Source organism: Brachyistius frenatus, unplaced genomic scaffold (genome assembly GCF_029030835.1).
Source record: "Brachyistius frenatus isolate BFR_SWC_R1_liver_20210118 unplaced genomic scaffold, ASM2903083v1 Contig_76, whole genome shotgun sequence".
NCBI lineage: Eukaryota > Metazoa > Chordata > Actinopteri > Embiotocidae > Brachyistius > Brachyistius frenatus.
In genome coordinates this window covers 635205-655418 of record NW_027210675.1, presented here as the reverse complement: position 1 = coordinate 655418, position 20214 = coordinate 635205, and the positions used below count along the sequence as shown (strand labels likewise).

General features: G+C 40.2%; 1 protein-coding gene across 2 annotated transcripts in view; it reads left to right on the top strand.

Moving 5' to 3' along the window:
* Positions 1-20214, top strand: part of lama2 (laminin, alpha 2) — a 182072-nt gene that overhangs the window by 81985 nt on the left and 79873 nt on the right. For both annotated transcript variants that reach the window (XM_069708505.1, XM_069708504.1), the window contains exons 16-21: positions 31-242; positions 778-889; positions 1945-2058; positions 5474-5601; positions 11027-11113; positions 17398-17609. In XM_069708505.1, the coding sequence (XP_069564606.1) occupies positions 31-242; positions 778-889; positions 1945-2058; positions 5474-5601; positions 11027-11113; positions 17398-17609 (865 nt within the window). The remainder of the gene's footprint in view (positions 1-30; positions 243-777; positions 890-1944; positions 2059-5473; positions 5602-11026; positions 11114-17397; positions 17610-20214) is intronic.

Genomic DNA, 20214 nt, shown 5'->3' with positions numbered 1-20214 from the left:
TTTTTTTTTTTTTTTTTTTTTCTCTACCAGGGAGGTGGAATCAAGATTATTGACAGGAGGTTTGGCCAGCCGGTATACCCATCCTCACCCAGCACCAATCACACCGTTCTCCTTCCAGAGAATTTCCTGGTCTCAGAGACAGGACAGCCGATCAGTCGCAGAGAGTTCTTGTCTGTGTTGGCCAATGTGACCAGAGTGATGGTGCGGGCCTCTTACAGCACGGAGACCAGCGCTGTCTACAGGTGGGAACAGAAACCAGCGCAATTCAGTGACAACATGCAGCACATAGTTAGTATTATTTCCTTAAGACACTTCATGATAGTCCTCAATTTCTTTTGACCTCTTGTGCATGAAAATCAGTGCAAGTTAGTGAAATTCATATGGCTTTAGCAGCTATCAGTTAGTGTTAAAATGATTCACCCAGAGCACAGGCTGTTCTTTCCCTAGAGCCTGTGAATATCCCCACTTTGACCTTGTGTAACCTGAACATAAAGATGGAGCTTTTATGGGTGAAGCTTATTGCCGTCTGGGAGTAAATTCTGCCTGAGAGAATGAGCTCAGGTCATAAAAGTTGTAAAAGCCTAATCAGCCGAACTGCTCTGTTTATGTACATGAACGTGTATGTTTAACTGCGCAGACTTACAGACGAGCAAAGCGCCAAAGGTTTTTGCTTGATATTTCTGTGTGTGTGTGTGTGTGTGTGTGTGTGTGTGTGTGTGTGTGTGTGTGTGTGTGTGTGTGTGTGTGCGTGTGCGTGTGTCTCCTGTCTGTGTGTAGACTTCACTCATTTTCAATGCAGGTAGCAAATCCCGCTGCCAGAGGAGAGAGCAGAGCATCAGCTGTAGAAATGTGTTCTTGTCCTCCTGGATATGCCGGAACTTCCTGTGAGGTAATCGCACATAAGCACTCGCACACAAGAGACACAAACTGTGTCTACTTTAATGTTAAAACTTTCAGTGCAGTGATAGAAAACAATGTGCGAAGAAAAGTACGATACACCTACGTTAGAAAGCGATCACTAGACTAGTTTCTTTTACCAATGAGATAAACTTGGTGTCTTTTCAAAATAAAATCATTGTAATCAACAACCACTGTGTGCCAGTGCTAAAAAGGTATTAAAAAAAATGTAATTCTTATAAATCGCCTATTCTTCAAAGTTTGCAAAAAAAGCAAACATTACACAAAACTGTTACTAATTCAGTTGTTTCAAGGAAATAAAAACCTATGATACGCTTAGATGAAGTTCACACTACCCACATCTGTCTTAGAAAACTAAACAATGTTTATGACTTACTTGCCTTTATTTTCTGTCTGTCCACATATTACTGTATCACATCGCTTTTCTTCACATTCCCTTCAGAATACCCTGCATCCCCCGCAGGTGTGTTGTAGGTCACAGGTCACAGATTCTGTCCTCTGAGCTCTGTGTGTCTCACTCAGGGCGGAGCTTAACCTCTGTTGCACTGGCACGGTGCAGAGCAGATAAAGGTGAAGGGGACGAGGGGAGATTGTCCACTCGTTAATCGATCACGTTGATAGCGTTGTTCTCTCGGACAGATTAAAAAATAAATAACTGAAGAAATGCTCAAATGGATCACCAAATATACTTGGGCGATCTTCGACACGATACATGCTGTACTGTTGGAACCTTCGGCGAGCTACTCAGAGATGTGTGGGGAGCTACTGGTAGCTCACGAGTAGTAGTAGTAGTCATTCTACCTCTGACTGACAGCGAGCATAAGGCTTTTTAAGGCACACATACAAACATGATCTCACACAAAAAAAAACAACTAAAGTGTTACACAGAAATGTACACAAACACACACTTGAGGTGCTAATTAGAGGATTACAGTGTAATTACTTCACACTACAGCAGCTTGAAGACAGACAACCCTGTCTGTCTGTCTGTCTGACTAACTAACTGTGTGTGTTTGTGTGTTTCAGGATTGTGATCCTGGGTTTCGCAGAGTTAACGGGAATCTGTACAATGGCATGTGTGAACCTTGTCATTGCCACGGACACACTGCACAATGCCACGAGGTCACAGGACACTGCCTGGTAAGATGAGTAGGAAGTTAATGATGTCACCTGTTGTCTGTCTGATCATTTGGTTTCAGTCAGTACCTAAAAAAAACAGATTTTTACCCCGAATGGCAGAATTAGAGGCAGATTCCTGAAATGTCAATTCTTTTCATCTACAACTGACTCCTACAAATGTATTTTTATAAATGTGTGAATTCCTTGTGTTTATTTTAATTATGTCTGGTTTTGTGTTTTCTGTCTTTAATGTAACTTTTTATGTGTTCGTATTCATGCTGCTGCCAGTCTTGGCCAGGTCTTCCTTGGAAAATACGTTTCTTAATCTCAATGGGACTCTCCTGGTTAAATAACAATTAAGTTATACCAGACATCAAGTGCTGAGAACAGCAAGTGTAGAAGCTGTCATAAAGTGGCTTCATCTCTTTGAATTTATAAAATAGTAAAAGATAAAACCAAAACGGGAAGAAAATATGGTTTTGAAATTTGAAATGGAAAATCATTATTTTCACACAGAATCTTCCTTATCCTGTGCTAGTATTCAACAAATTAATCTTTTTTTTTTATACTATAATATCACCTTGAAGTCATGCAGTTTTCACCCCATTTATCATCATATAGTTATAATAGTCAGTCACAAGTAACTGAGCTGAATTTCTTATTTATATTTTGAAAAGTTCACCTGCTTGAAATCACTTGTTGATGACTCATTAAGGGAGATCATTCGGATGGAAGTTTCAGATTACATCTATTTGTCAATTCAAACGTATTTTTGTGTCATCACTAAATTGTGACACCACTGTTCTTGGCAGAAAATCCTCCCAAAATTATTGGAATGACTGGAGCTCAGTGTTAGAGGTTTAAAATGGAAGAAATTTCCCTATTAAACCCCAGTAGGATAGAAATTACATGCATGACTTCAGATGGAAACATTTTCAAAAACTTCTCAAAATTCAGGAGAAGTTTTCTCTGTCCCTTTATCTTTGTCTTCTTGGTTTCATCATCTAGTGGTCTTTGGAGGAACTGCAGGACGTGACATTTGCTGCACGTTTACACACACATATACCCAGTGCGCACACACACACACACACACACACACACACACACACACACACACACACACACACACACACACACACACACACACACACACACACACACACACACACACACACACACACACACACACACACGTACACATGTCAACCTTTTCATGTGCAGCTGCACACTCACTCCCTAGTCTACACATCACCTTAAGCTTAAGCTGTCAGTTAGCATCAAACTAAATACACACACACACACACACACACACACACACACACACACACACACACACACACACACACACACACACACACACACACACACACACACACACACACACACACACACACACACACACACACACACACACACACACAGACATGTGTGTTTTGTATTACCAATGTTATGTTTCATTATAGATGAGGAGGATGCTGGGATGTGTCAGAGGGAGACACACAGAAAAAAGACAGCAGACAGACAGACAGACAGACAGACAGACAGACAGGGGCACACTCACCCCCACACACACACACACACACACACACACACACACACACACACACACACACACACACACACACACACACACACACACACAGACACACATACACATTGCTGTATACATATTCATAGACAGTGACAGGCAGAGAGATGTACACACACACACACACACACGCACACACACACACACACGCACACGCACGCACACAGGCCTTTTCCCCGAGGACTGTGATTTCTGTCTATAGTTGAATGACTAAATGATGCCGCGGCCGTATATGTTAACGCAATGTGTGTGTGTCAGTATGCGTTTCAGCAGTGAAGAGACATTTAATCAAAGAAGCAAATGATTTGGAACATGGCCGACACACACCAACACAAACATACATGTAGACACATGAAGCTGCAACTGTTGCTCTAGCTGGACGGATGACAACAGCGATGAGTCGACCAAAAACAGAAAAGAACAGTTTTATTTCCTCCTGTGGAAAGAACACAGTTTTAATCTCACTGCAATTGATAAAATGACCCCATAAAACTGAAATGTTACAATTTATATTCTGCATCAAATCAATGAAAAAAAAAAAAAAAAATCAATGAATTCAATAAAATTTCAGGCAGCTTTGAAATTATTATGGAATTATTTACATTCTGCAATATTTCCGTCTGTGGAGGCAAAGCCCTGAGGCGAGGTGCCAGTAGTGTGGTTTCACGAGAAGGATTTCAGTGTTGGTTTCACTTTCATATTGTATTATTCACACCAGGATGAAGACGGTCATGGAGACGCCCTATCTTAATCATACAGACACAGAACAAGTTAATATATTAACAAATAATACTGAACGTAAATCTCATTCATTTGTAACCATAGATTCTTCACAGTTTTCTTTAAACGTACTTTTTTTTTTTTTTTTCAAAATAGTGGCGTGCATTAAACAACAAAACGTACACTGTGTATTGCACTGAACCGTGAGCTGAATGCATCATTACAGCCTCAGTAGTTTGCACAGAAATGAACTAAAAAAAAAAACATGACAATTGAAAAAAAAAAAAACATAGCAGTCAGCAAGTAGCACCAAAGAAGAACAGATCCTTAAAAAGTATATAAATATAGAACATTTGCTTCCAACTATTTTCACAAATACTGACATTTTTTTGGTCTACTGAGGTAGATGGTGGTAGATGTGGTAGAGGTAGAGGTGGTACTTCCGAATCCTAATGCTGATCCTGAACCACGTCATTAACCTCGACCATCTCGAGATTGTTGCTCCGGCTGCTTTCTGCTTGGTAATAATTTGTTTTGACATCTGTGTTCAATAACAGCAGTTCTGCCTTTCTAAAGATGCATCACCAAATGTCTGCCCTTCCTGCGGTGCTGTAACCTGTGAGCCTATTAGTTTTTACCTTTCTGACCTTTGACCTCTAGAAACAGAGCAGGGTACTAATTAGACCAACATAGAGGAAGGTCTATTCTTAGCGTCTTGTTTTTTTCCCTCTTTGTGATTCCAACTTGAATCCTCCACTAGCTAATGAAAACAAATGAATAAAATGAAAGACTCAAAATTCACCTGTTCCTCCACCTGTCTGGTTTCAGCTTCTTCTTTTTTTTTAACTACACCAGAGATGATGAAGCCAGTTTACACTGTTTACAACACATGCACAGCAGAAAACAACTGACCAAAGAAAGGAATTAAAACATTTTTTTTTCAATTCCTTGTTATTTAAAAAAAATATGTGATTATGAAAAATGTATTCAAACCACATATTTGTATCATTGCTGAAACAGCCTAAAATCTTCTCATAACATTAGAATTGACCGATCACAAAAAAACAAACAAATAATTGACTTGCTTTGGTGACATAAAGGACCTTTAACCTGTTTTGTCTCCTCCAGGACTGCTCCCACAACACGGCTGGCCCCCACTGTGACTCCTGCCTACCTGGTTACTATGGCAACGCCACCCGCGGGTCACCTGCCGACTGTCAGCCCTGCGCCTGCCCTCTTAATCTTCCTAGCAACAAGTAAGTTCTGAAGACCCCAAGGTTAATGCCACGATATTGCAATTTAATCAGACGCTTCAATCTATCAGTGATGACCTCTCCGACTCTGGGGCTCCTATTTCTCTCTTTTTCCAACTTATCTCCATAATCCTCTCCTCTCCCGACACACTTACAGTTTAGTTTGATCTTTAGAAGCTCTCCCCACAGCTAGAGACTTCATCACTATGGAAAGGAATATAATTGTAATGACATTAATAGAAATATCATCACCACAGGTAGATGCATCAATATAAGTGGAGAAACACTTATATGGAAATGTCACCGTTGTTGTCGGAATCAACATAATTGTGGCTAGAAAAAGTTAACAGAGTAGGAAACGCAAACCTCCCACAAGTCTTTCAGGGTTTTTAAAACCTTTCACCACACTGGTCCTCTCTCATGGAAAGCTGCTCATGCTGTGCCGACATCTCAGGCTTGAATCACGGTTGCTTGGATTACTCCAACTGTTTTCTGAGAGATGCCAAAATATAGTCGCACTATTTCAGCACCAAATCACAACATAAGTCACATCAGGGTGCTTTAAATGGTAAGTTTGAGACCTTAAAATATTATTAGAGAAATCCAACAATTCCACAATTTCCACGAGCAAACATTTGGGCAGAGGGGAGGAAAAACTCCCCTTAAACAGGAAAAAAAAAAAAACCTTGGACAGAAGCAGGCGTAGAGGAAGGCAGACATCTGCCTTGGCTGTTTGGGGTCAGAGGAGAGTGGAGAGAGAAAAAAAAAAACTAGCACAGAGAATCAACAAACAATAAACACGGGGCAGGCTAGTAATCGCAGATCAAAACCCTGCAGCTCTGGAGCCACAGATACCTACGGAGAGGTACAGAGAGACGGAGCCCAGAGAGGAGAAAACACAGTGTACGGGAGAGAGAAGCCAAAAAGCTAATAGCTTGCAATAGTGGTGATAAATGCATAAATACCTACATAAACATGTCTCTTTAAAAAAAAAAACACACACACTGCTATCTATTCCAGGGATGAGCAGATAGATTTTTTTTTTTAGGGTTGCGAAATTGACCTCTAAGTTACATATAGCTATGCAGTGAAAAGGCCTCATGCGAACACACACTGATCACGTTTGCTAAATGAAAGTATGAAATTCTTTTAAAACCTTCTTTTAAAAAGCATTGTGCTGTAAGAATTTGAAGTGCACAGTTTGCTATGTGTCGTAGAAGCAGCCCTGTCCAGAGGAATAGCATGGGGCACCTTTTTTCACCTAATGGAAGCATGTAGACCCCTGCAGGTCATTAAAATACTGTATGTTCTGTTAAACAGCTTTTCAGAAAGAGGTTTTTGCTTTATTGCAACCCTGTTCCCCCATACTATGCACAGGAAACTGGACAAGCGTTCACATTAGTTACATAGTGCCTCATATAGGGAAATAAACAATGCAAATGAAAGATCAACATGAAGTCCTCATATAAAAGTAAAAGTAAGGGTGCTTTCATACCTACCTTGTTTAGTCCTGACCTTTTGTGCTTTTCAGTTTCGTTTGAACCAAAATAGCAGGTGTGAAAGGAGCCGCTGAACCAGAACGTGGTCCGACCTAAAGATGCGCTCTCAGTTTGTTTTGATCCGGACTGGTTTGCAGTGGATGCTTCAGAACTTTGGCCCAATTACAGGAAATAATGGCCACGTACCATCAATCATTAAACGCAAAAAATGCTGAAACTTAAAACTGTTTAGAAAATAAATGCTGGTTGTAACGCCATAATAATAAAAAATATAGTAGCATTGAAATAAATATGTTTATTCATTCAAATGGAAAAGGATACCGACTGAATTGACAATAACCACGGCAACATCAGATGCACCACCGTTTACTAACCAATCGATGTCAAGTTCAGGGACGTATGTAATGCAAAGTTCTTAAATGCGCCTGCATCGCTCGTGTAACCAAAATGGACCAGATCAAATGTGTACAATTTAACCAAAACATTGGCCTTGGTCTGGATTTTCAGTTGTGAAAACGCCCTAAAAATGTCCAACAGTTAGAAGGTTGTATTGCAAATGCGTTAGCTTCAAACACTATAACAATCACAGAAAAACTCCTCAGCAATCACAAAACGGCTATAAACAATATACTTACAGCTAAAAGTTGCCTGTTCACAGATCTGACCAAATGGTGGATGTAACGGTGTCAATTATAGTGTAACCCTTGTATATCGGTGACATCAACGGTTGCTACTGACAACGGAATATTCCCAATGGAATGGACACGGGTGGAACTGGCCATTTGATTTCAGCAAGAATTTGTCCAATGAATAGAACCACTGTGTAAGCAGGTACTAAACTGGATATGTACCTCAGCTCCTCTGGAGCTGCAGTTTCTCCAAATGACCAGCGAGAGATGCTGTATGGTAGGTGCCACTAGCATGGGCGCGCGCGCACACACACACACACACACACACACACACACACACACACACACACACACACACACACACACACACACACACACACACACACACGCACACACACGCATACACACACAGGCAGCAGCAGCTGAGAATTTTCATGCAGTCACGACGCGTCATATCCAAAACCCCAAGAGCTAAAGAAAGACCCAACTCTCTCTCTCTCTTTCTCACCTCTCCCCGTCTCTACCTCCCTCTAACCCCGCCGGTAATAATAGCATGATGGTGCCGTGCCTTTTCAAACCTCCTCAAAATAGCCATGCAGTCCCTTATGTTCACTGAGGCCGGTCACTCAAGTCAGATATGTTCCAGTTAGCAGACATGTCTAAGCTCTTATGAACATCTGATAAAGCGATTTCCATATTAGTGTCAGCAGGGAAAGCAGGGTGGTGATTTACACTGAATCAATAGAAATCCGTTTAGTCCTCAAGAGCTGCTCTTTTTTATTAATACCTGGGTTTAATAACCTCACTGCCAAGGAGGTTGTTGTAGTGTTTTTGTTTATCTGTCATTTATAGATTTAAATACTCAACATATTTCACTGACTTTTAGTGGAAGTTGTTGTTCAGTTATCTACCCATACCAGCATTAAATATTTCTACCTGCAGACATCTACCTCCTCTCTGTGTTTCCATCGCCATGTTTACAATAATTCACCCAGTCTTTGCTCCAATTTCGACATAACATAATTGAATGACCTCAAAATAATTACTCATTTCTTTGTGTAGTCATGGCCTTAATTCTTGAACACATTATTCCGTTCAATAAAATGTAGACGCATGTGTTGAAGTACAGGTGGCCCTCTAAATACACAACAAACAGTAATTTTGTGCTCATCATTTGAATCACTTGAGTTTTGCACAATTCATCCTAAAAATATCCCCAGGATTTAGAAATCTTCCAAATGGAAAATCTGCATATTTGTCTAATGTTATTTGTATTTTGCTGCAGATTAAAAGCTTTGAACAAGTTCTATTATTAGAGTAAATCGTTTGGGTGATTGTGCTGTCTTGGCAGAGGCTCTTCCCTAGTGCTTTCTGGTTACGTCTCATTCTTGAATGAAGCCTTACGCATATGTGATGTTTTGTAGGATTGGATTGGGATTGTGTTGCCATGTATGACCTAATAAATGAGAATCCTACCAGTTTCAGCCAAAATTTATACAACAATTTACATAACCTTGACTTTCCTTCTTCATTTCCGCCAAACAGTTTGCAATAGTGACATTCGGTTGGTTCAAAATTCTTCATATCAATGTAGATGTAACTTTAATATCACTGGTTTTATAAGGCCTTTTTAGGTAATACTGAAACGTGCTTAATGGTGTTTTGGGATTTAATCTATGGGTTTAACCAGAAACAGACATTATTGTCTAGTTCTTGTTCCTATGAACCATTTTTCAGTGTGAGATAAAATTGCATGCACCATTGGGCAACAGCAATTATAATCTGTGACAAAAGGTTAATAGTATTCAGTGCTATTTAGTGCACACACAATCGACAGCAGTGTTTCACAAGGGTGGTGAGAAGATTAAAACATGTTCCAGAATTATCTCTTGTATATTCACGTTATTATATGAAGCCAAAGCTCTCTAAAATCCATGGGAAAAAAAGAAAACCACTTCGAGATTGTAACTCATTGGTATAACAGTGGTTCTTAAATAGGGGCAGCACAATCGCAAGTTTACTTCAGATTATATCTTGGATTTTGTTGTAGTGTTGTTATTGCTCTGTGAGCCCAACAGCAGACAGAATGAAGCAGTGTTGCACACCGCGCCTCCATACCATGGTGCAGGTGAGGACATGAGCATACATGCAACACCTGATAGACAGAGAGCTGCAGATGGACTCTGCTTGTATACAAGCGGATGATACCCAGCCCCGCCCACACCCTCAGCGAGTTAAATGAATTACACTTTTCTGACGATGTCGGTGGTTAACCGCATTTGTCCGGCCCCTTCTTCACTGGGATTGGACGGCTGGTGACAGTGACGAGTGCAGTGCTAATATTTTTCAACTGTCATCGACCGGAAAAATTAAAAAAAAAAAAAAAAATCGACGTACGTTAAGCGATCAGTACAGAATAAACGGCCAACACCTTGTCAAGCCTCTGCCGTTCATTGAAACAATTTAAAAATGATGTATTCAGGAAAAAAAAAACGCTTTGGTGGACACGGTAGATAGTTGCAGCGATGGCAGAGTGCCATCAGGTTTCACCGCACGCTGGCTGGTTAAAATTAACCGGAGGTCTACGTCAAGCAGGATTGAACAACTGCAAATGATTCCCTATGGAGGGACCCCAGACCCATATATACACAGAGCAAATGTGGGTTTTGCTTTTCACCAGGCTACACTGCTACAGCACCTACACTTAAACTGTGTCCATGATGAGAAGTACAACTTGTATTATACAGCTATAACTCATTTCATATAAACAAGTATTATTATTGTTGTCTACATGCATTGGCCAGGCAGGCTTATTTGTAACAGAGTGAGCCAGCTTGAAATGAATGAGCCTGTCAGTCAAGTAGTGAGTCAGTCTGGGGCCTGGAACCCGAGCCAGCCGAACTATCTATAGTTTGTGGAAGTGGGAGGGTGACAGAGTGGCGGTGAGAGACTTACACTTTACTTTGGCTCTCTCTCTCTTTCGGCTCATTTTGGCTACACTTTGTTGGGAGGAACAGTTTTCAAAATCGGGACTGTGTGGAAGTAGAGGTGTTTGTGTGAGAGAAAGAGAGGAAGTTAAATGTGTGTGTCTGTCAGAGTGTGAATATAAGGAGACAGGTGTGTGTCTGTGTGTGTGTGTGTGTTTGTGTGTGTTTGTATCAAGAGACAAGCAATGGCCTTAACTCGCCTCTGTCTTCTCCTCCTCTTCCTCCTGCCTTTCTCCACACTGGGACAACGCTACCGACTCCATCCACAACTCCAACAACAATCACAACAACGTCGTCGTGGGAACCACAATAGCTTCAGCCCCACCTGCCACTTAGGTGAAGAAGGAGAGCTGCTGTGCGACCAGTGTCAGCCCGGATACACGGGACCGCGATGCGACAGGTAACACACAGTCCAAACACATATCAAGCATGAAACATTAGGGTCTTATGGAACACATTAATGCCTAAACTATATGTCAAACGTTGAACGTTAACCTAAAACCGACCGATCGCTCGATTAGTGTTAGAAATGCACATCCATAAACCTTGTGACTTCTAATATGTTTTTGCATTTTACCAGCGTTTATATCTCACGAGCCCATAAAGAACCAACATGTTTCTTGACCTAATTGTGGCATCAGTATTGAACCAAAAGCAGGATTTGAAATGCGCATAGATGTGCAAGAACACCAAAGCCGTGACTGTTCCGAGAATAAATCAGGCTCTTCGTCAGCTGGTACCAAATGAAGAAAGAAACTGCTGCTCATTAACATTTTTATTATTTTTTCTTTTTTTACTGTCTCAGTGTCCATCCAGCTTTCTGTCCTCAGCATATTTCATCATTTGAGTGACATTAGCTATGGGCTTCTTTACCAAGCCAGGCCTAATGAGAAGTCTGTCTCTCTGGATGCTTCTCTTGTTAAAACTTCAGGCTCTGCTGTCATGTGATGACACAGACTAAAATAGAGTAAATATAGTCTTTTCAGCACCCAGGCTGACTGTCTGTTTTGTACTGAACGGAAACTGGCCACAGCTGAAATTATGGATTGTTGTGGGTTATTAATAATATTATTAAGTATCGTTTAATTCCTTTTAATTTATGAAGATGAAGTTATTATTGTAATTACTTTAAGAGTACAAAGAAAAGGTTTGAAATATTCTTCAGACAAAACCTTGTGCTCAGTGTAGCTGGATGGAATGGGTCAACTGGACACTGAATTATGTTGTATCGTGTATTATTGAAATGTGCATGTATGAGTTGAGGTGTTCTGATGTGATTTACTGAATAGATGAGTAATTGACCTCTAACAGTTTTTTTTTTTTTTTTTTTTTACTGTAGAAGGATGAATATTTAATGTTGCTTTTTGTCATGTCTGCAGTCTTGAGTGACAGATTTGTCAGAAATGTCACTATCAGGAAACATAAGAAACAATCTCAGAGGCTGCATACCAAACAGTATCCATACCAACTGCTAGTAAGCCCCTCTATCTATCTATCTATCTATCTATCTATCTATCTATCTATCTATCTATCTATCTATCTATCTATCTATCTATCTATCTATCTATCTATCTATCTATCTATCTATCTATCTATCTATCTATCTATCTATCTATCTATCTATCTATCTATCTATCTATCTATCTATCTATCTATCTATCTATCTATCTATCTATCTATCTATATATATAGGACTACGTTGTAACTAATGGTTTTATTAATGTTTATTATTAATGTTAACTGGGACAACTTTTGGGTTGAAACGTGTAAAGGTACTCTTCGGCAGGTGTGTAGCCTTTCTAACTGGTAATAACGCAGTTGCTAAGTAATTAATAGACAGTCATGGGTTTCTTACTTTCTAATGTGCTATGAAGTCTGTAGTTAAAGATATTAAAAAAGTAATTTATAGAAAGTATTTCATCTATTATGTCTACAGTTGTAAAAGTTACAGATGAAGTTGTGGATAATTTTATTTTAGTCCTGACAAGTGGTGAAACAGAACAACTAACAACAAGTTGCTTGTATTGGCTGCATATAATAGATATATGAAGTTGTGAGAAACAATGTTTTAATATTATTTAGGCCGTTTGCTTTCCAAGTTATAAACCCCTAGTAAAGGGTGCCTAATCTAAATATTAAACTAACTAACTTATCATATTAAACAAGGAGGCTGCTGATAGGAATATAACAACATTACATAAATCTTTGCGCTTCTGAGCCCTGATTTAAAATATATATGCAATATTTGTGAACTTGGTTGTCCCATGTATAGTGTGCTTATTTGGAAGGAACATACCTGTATGTCATGTTTCACAACAGTGGGATGATTTTCACATTTGCCATTGGAGGCATTGTTGTTGTTATATACGTCAGTGTGCAGCGGACTCTTCTGATTTGTTCATCTTAAAAAGTTCTGTCACTGAAGTTTACATTTCTTCAGATGGTGAAGCATTTCCTCTGCACGTTATCTGTTGTCCTCACTGAGAATAGCAGGTGAAAAAGTTTCCCAAGCTGGTAACGAGTAGAAATTCAATTCTTTTAATATCAGTCTTTGTTTGCTGGATAATTTTGATGTTTATTTAGTAACAGTTTTAACCTCAAACATTGTGAACATTTGATGAAACATCGTGCTCCAAATAGGCTGCTGAGTCCCAGGTACCCAAGCCTTTTATATTTGTGACTGCTGGTGGACATGAGGCCTCGGCACACTGCCCTGCATAGTCTGCATGCCTCGCCGTGCTGTCCACAGCAGAACCTCTCTGTCTGCCTTTTAGTCTTTTTATAAACCTCATTCGCCACCGGAAGGCAAACTGGCTCATTGTCAGTCCATTTTTTTAACTCCTGTCTGTCACCAAGTAGCATCTGCACCACATTGCTCTGCAGCTACTGACCGGTATGGTGTACTGATGACAGGAGGCCCAGCCGATACAATTTGACTCCTCCACCTTTCTAATGTAGAAGTGCATGTTTTAATGCATCAAAATGTGTGCCGAAGCTCTGAAAATATTAATGATTCATCTGCTTTTTCTAAATTTAGTGGACAAGTGTTTTATTTTGCATGTTTATTTTTGTGTCTGTGAGCATGTGAATTTCTATATCTGCAGCTGAATTAACAGAATGCTTCTGTGTACACATCCTCATCTTCACGTGTATGTGCTGCTCTGATGCCATATGGTGCCTGCAGTCAGAGCGGCTGCTTCCTGAAGGCTGGAGAAATAAAGGGGGCCTGTTGGTTGCTGCATTCGCTCAAAACACATAGGAGCTGATGCAATGTAAAATAATATTCTATTACTAATGACAGTATTAAAGAGGCAATCAGCACTTGCTGTTTCTTGCTCTATTAGTCTAATTGATACCTGCTATGCTCTACCTGCCATTACACTTCATTATCTACAGTGCTTTTGTTGTTGTTAGTGTTAATTAATTCTTATGTGCCAATTTGTCTGTATTATGGGCTTTAACAAAATAAGCTACTCCATTCCTCCCATGCTAATAGACTATCCACTCGTTGCTAAGTGATTCTGCTTTTCAATTTCCTGTCCATAAACAGCCATTTAGAATATGGCTGAAAGCTCTTTTAATGCAGCCGCTTAACAAATGTGTCAGCTAATACACTTAAGCTGCTATTTAGGGTGTGTTCAGATGGTATTGGTCCTGCGGAAAAAGTATTTACAACATTACCCATGCAGTGCCAGCTAACCAATCATATTTTCATCCAAAAAAACAGATATATTATAATGAGGGTTACTGTTAATGTTATTTTATATCATAATGTTAACAGCCTTCTAAAATATTCCACATCAAGCCTCAGTCATGGGGCACCATTTAATTTGGTTAAAACTCGCATATTGCCATTACTGGGGGGGGGGGGTGTTCCCTTTTAAACATGACAGGTGCCAGCCTAATAACAACAACAACAATGAATAGTTACTGTTAACAGTTGTGTTAAAATGTGTGTTAGAAGAGCATTAGTTTGACAATACTTGAAGAAATCACACAGGACATCTTACAAATCGAAAGCTTGGATCAAAAAAGACTGAAAATGTGAAGACTTGTTCCATACAACATAAAAACTTGTTCTTTTCTGCCCCAGTCTTTGTCTTGCTCACCTTCTCTTTCTCTTACAACAGAAACATGGGTTTTATACAGAGGAAGGAATCAAATGTTTAAATATTAAAGCTTTTAAAAGTTATATTTAAATGTTTGTACAGGTGATGTATGCGAAGTCATATTTAAAGCCCCGGAAAACTCTATTATATCTTCATAACATCAAACATTTGTGACTAAATGACCAACAATCAAGCTTATCTGCTTCATTTGTGCTGTCTGGTTGTTGTATGATGACATTTCACAGAGTGGCCTGGTAACAGAAGCACATCAGACTTTAAACAGCCCACTGCAGGCTAGTGAGGACAGCACAAACAAATGAGCTCAGACAGAAGTCCCTCGTGTGAAATAACTGAATTGCTTTCAACTTTGGCAGAAATGTTTGTCTTATGTTGGACTCCATTGCCTGAAGTAAGAAGCTGATTGCAAAAATAGATGTTCGTGCGCAGTTAAAGATACACTGTATTTTTGAATGTTGACAGCCACAGGTTGTTAGCTGATTTTTAACATTAAGGATATAAAGATCCAGAAATAGGAGCAGACTGAATATTGAAATGGCTTCTTTAAGGGAAAATTGTTGATGCTTGAGTTGATACAGAGTACAGATAGTCACAATAATTCTTCGACTGTATTGAGTGAGTTAAAATTGCATGATCGAACTGTGTTTGACACCCTCAAGTGGCAGAAACTTTCACCACTGGGCATTGTTTGACCTTATTTCGCTTTCTTAATGCATATATATCTAAAAGTAAAGACCACAACAACAGCAACAAAAAAACAGTTGTTTTTTTAAAGTCACATTTTCCTTCATAAAAACAACCTGCCCCAATTTCTACTTTCAACAGGAAGTAAACAGAAATCGTCATGATGTAAAAAATGCTTTAAAAGTTATGGGGAAAAATTTATGAAAGACACGGAGAGCCTGACTTCTCCTGATGTAGACTCCCCATTTATTATACTAAAAATAAAAAAAAACATGACCTTTATCATCCAAACCCCTCTCTGTTTCTCTCTCTGTAACTCTGTACCAGTTATGCCTACCATTTCCTGTATAGTCTGATGGTTTTGACCAGGTGTTTAACCAGCCCAGTAGATCTCCCTCAAGCACAGACTCTATAAATACCTTCACTTCCTCTTGAGGCTCAAGTAACTACATACATGCACACCGACGGAGAGGAGAGGAGAGGAGAGGAGAGGAGAGGAGAGGAGAGGAGAGGAGAGGAGAGGAGAGGAGAGGAGAGGAGAGGAGAGGAGAGGAGAGGAGAGGAGAGGAGAGGAGAGGAGAGGAGCGAGAACAACAAACAGAACAGAACAGAAGCCCTTAAACTGGAAATTCCTCTTGCAAATAAGACTAAATGCAAACACATACTTGTTCCCCTCCCTTCCAAATGAGATTGCTGCCAGTACAATTCCCCACTTGACAAGGAGGATGCACTCGTAGCACAACACACACCGACAGAAACACACACATGCAGACACACTTCAGCAACATGCGCACACACGCACAAACAGGGAAGCTAATAAACCAGTTCTATTGAGTACCAGGGAGGGTCAGTGGTAATAATGGCTGGCTGCTCTTGACTCCTTCCCTCTCCGTGTCCTTTCTTTTTTCTTCCTCTCTAAATTCAATTCTCTTTTCAATGTGAAGACCTTTCCCCCCCTCTTCATCTCTCTCTCTATCTTTTCTCCTGTCTTCTCTCTCCCTCCTCCCTTTGCTTTCTCTCTGTCTCTCTCCCCACTCCTCTTTCATCTCAATTCCCTTTTCAGCCTGTGGAGAGCTTTATTTTAGCTTAGGCCTCCTTTATTTGGTTTCAATGGCTCTTGTTACGGCGCGGCACTCTCAGGTTAATATATTTCCCTGCATCTGGACATCCTCTTATTACTAATCAAATGAAAGAGTCTAAAAAAAGGAAAAAAATAAGAAAAAAAATAACCTTGTAAGGGTTTGACAGTTAACACATTTATGTGCCCTTGTCCTTGCTGCAGGCTCCAATGACCATTTTTAATTTGTATTTCCATGAATGGAAGCAATCAAGAGGATGTAGACTTTTTGGTTTGCATTTTATTTAACTTATTTTTTCCCCTGACATAAAAACAACTAACACCATAAATAAATGCAATTATTCTGTGATGTATTACTGCCTAAACATTTCTTCACCACCAAGACATCTGTACCAGCTCTTTTAATAAGAGGGAAGGAGAATAGCAGGATTATTTGTTGCTGCAACTTGAAAACACAAAGTTGGATGGTGATCACATATTGGGGGTATTTGAAAGCCCTTGTGTTTTGAATCATACAACATTTTCTTTCACTGATGACTTTTCAATGCTGGCAGTAGAAGTCATGCGAGTCTGAAATGTGTCATAATCTGGGGAAAAATCTGTAAAGACCTTGATGCAGCTGAATCTTTTCAGGATTCACTGCCATGGTCATTGTTTTAATTACCAGAACCTTCAAAATATTCCAATATCCTCTTTTTACTAACGGTTGAACGCGTGTTCCCAGGCCGCTGATCATGTTTTCAGTACAATGTGAAAAACAATCATCCCTCTTTCTGTGTCTCTGCTGCCTCCTAGGTGTTCCAATGGATACTTCGGACAGCCCACTACACCAGGGGGATCCTGCCAGCCCTGTGATTGCCATGGCAACCTGGACCTGTCCGTACCTGGCAGCTGCAATCCAATCACAGGCCAGTGTCTTCGCTGTCAACAGGGTTATGGAGGCGTGGCCTGCGACAGCTGCGCCGAAGGTTACTATGGGGATGCCATCACAGCAAGAAACTGCAAACGTGAGTAATCAGCCCAACAGAAAGTATAAAATAAAAAAGCAAAGTAGTTCGATCTGTATTGCAAAGCAATGCACTTTTCTGCTTATTCCACTGTTACACCGTATTTTGCATTTACCATTATTATGTCATTGTCTCTCGTGCGATCTCAGTGGCTGTTGTTCGGCCAAAATCGAATAAATGGTAAATGGACTGCACTTTAAAAGGGCCTTACATTGTTGCCTCTCATATACCCATACACACTCACTGCCAGTGGCAACGTAGCTGCCATGCAAGGTGCTCGTCTACCATTGAGATCAACTTTGGGTTCACTGTTTTGCCCAGGGACACTTTAGCATGTGGACAGGACGACTTGGGGATTGAACCGCACACATTGCATATAGTGGGCAACCTTCTTTGGGTACTACTGTCAAAATGCTATGAAAGAGTTTAATTAGGGGGCAAATTGGACTTTATATTGAGGGGACAATTCCGACTTTTTATCAACATCCTGACTTCACAGCCCCTGTTTGTCCAAATCCAAAGGTCAATTGTTCTGGACACCCAGCGACTTCTCTTCATCATTGACGACTAATTGGGTAAAAACTAGAGCAGTTTGTCTCGAGATTGTCAAGAAACAGAATACATTTAAAGAACCTATAATCAGAGAAAATACACATGGTGGGACTTCTAGACAGAATCATTATAAAGGAAGCCAACAGTGCAGCTTGTATGTCTCAGCAGGGGCCTTTCACTGACAAGTATTATTTCCTTATGAAACTCAGGTTTTGCTAAATGATACCTTTAATCCTTTCACTAAAACATTGAGTAGATTGTACACCATCTGGACTGTGTGTGTGTGTGTGTGTGTGTGTGTGTGTGTGTGTGTGTGTGTGTGTGTGTGTGTGTGTGTGTGTGTGTGTGTGTGTGTGTGTGTGTGTGTGTGTGTGTGTGTGTGTGTGTGTGTGTGTGTGTGTGTGTGTGTGTTCCGAGCAGCTGTGTTGGTAGGAGGTGTGATGTCGGAGCAGCCCACTGACTGCCAGCTGTGTTTAAGAGTGAGAATAAAAAAACTATACCTGTAAAAAGAGAGAGGGAGAGAGTGAACGGCAGAGAAGCAGAGATACATGGCGGTAAAATACAGACATACAGATGGCACTTGTTTGTGAAAATCTTCATTAAAACTTGTGCCGTTGACCAAAACAGCGGCTCGGGAAGGGAAGACAGACAGACAGCTCACATCGAAGCGACAGACAGGCAGACAGATAAACAGACGGATAAAACTGTCAGAGCAGCACAAAAGCAGGTAGACAGGCTGACAGAGAGTATTAATGTGTATTTGATAGCTCATTGTTCTGTAGTTGTTTCCCCTCTCCACCCAGCTAAATGGTTATTGATTAATCAGCCTGATCTATTGCACTCCTACAGTGCTGATCGGCTGCTTGTGTCTGGGAGATGGAGAGTTCTTATTGATCCTGTACGAATGACAAAAGACCACCAAGAATTATTAAAACACAACAACTCTCTCTCTCTCCGTGTGCTTCTGTCAGTCTATCTCTCTCTCTCTGTCTGCCTCGCTCTCCCTATCGCTCCCAGTCTTAATGAATTTTATTGAGTGGAGCAGGAGAGTTCAGGCTGAGTCCATTTGTGCGCTATTAGACTGTAAAAATCCTTTACTTTTTCTTTTGATGTCAGAGTTCCCATTTGCGGCCATTTTTGCCCCAGCCATTTTTGTGTGCCCCCCTCCCCCTCCACCACCACCACCACCACCACCACCACCACCATCACATAATCGTACTTCAGTTTAATTCTGCTGGAGAATGGAAAACGGTTTGATTTTTGCAAGCAAACTTGACCACAAAGCAATTTGTCTGAGGAATAAATTCAAGAAAATGAACTGCTCCGACCGTTTTTCACACAGGAGAAGTCGTTTGAAAAGTGGTTGAAAAGACGTGTGAATTGCTCCCTCGCACATTTGTCCAATCAGTGCAACAAAGTGGATATGTAGTAATTCAATAATGTAATTATGCTTCCTGTGTGGCTGACACTTAATGAATGTTTCATAGATGCTTCGAACAGTTGATCAATAAACTCTTTGGGGATCTTTGGGAGAACTCGCACCTCTAATTTGACCACTTTTAACGGACTGTTGAGTACAGAGGAACCCTTCATACGACTGATGGGCCCAAAGAAGCAGTAAAGTAAAGTTTAATTTATGAAAAAGAAAAAGTTTAATGCCCGAACCAACTCTCACTTGTTTTTAAACTGCCAAAAGCCCAAATCAAATCAAATCAAAGCCCAAATTGCAACCTGATTGTTTTTGTTTTTTTTATCACATATACAAGTCAATGATTTTCTGTTTATCTATGTTAGATAATGAAAAACAAAGTGTGCATCAATGATTGATACATGTCAGATATTGACATGTAGTAGTCGTTTCATTTGTCACACATTACTGCTGCCGTAAAGAAAAGAAAAACATTATGTATGTATGCATGCTGTAGTGAATGCACTGCAAGTAAAAAAGGAAGTGAGATATTAAGCTGTGGAAACTACTGGGACAGGATTCACAGGATTTCTTCAAGGGGTTTGCAGCTCAACGGTCACTGGTTTGAATCCAATTTTGAGCTCT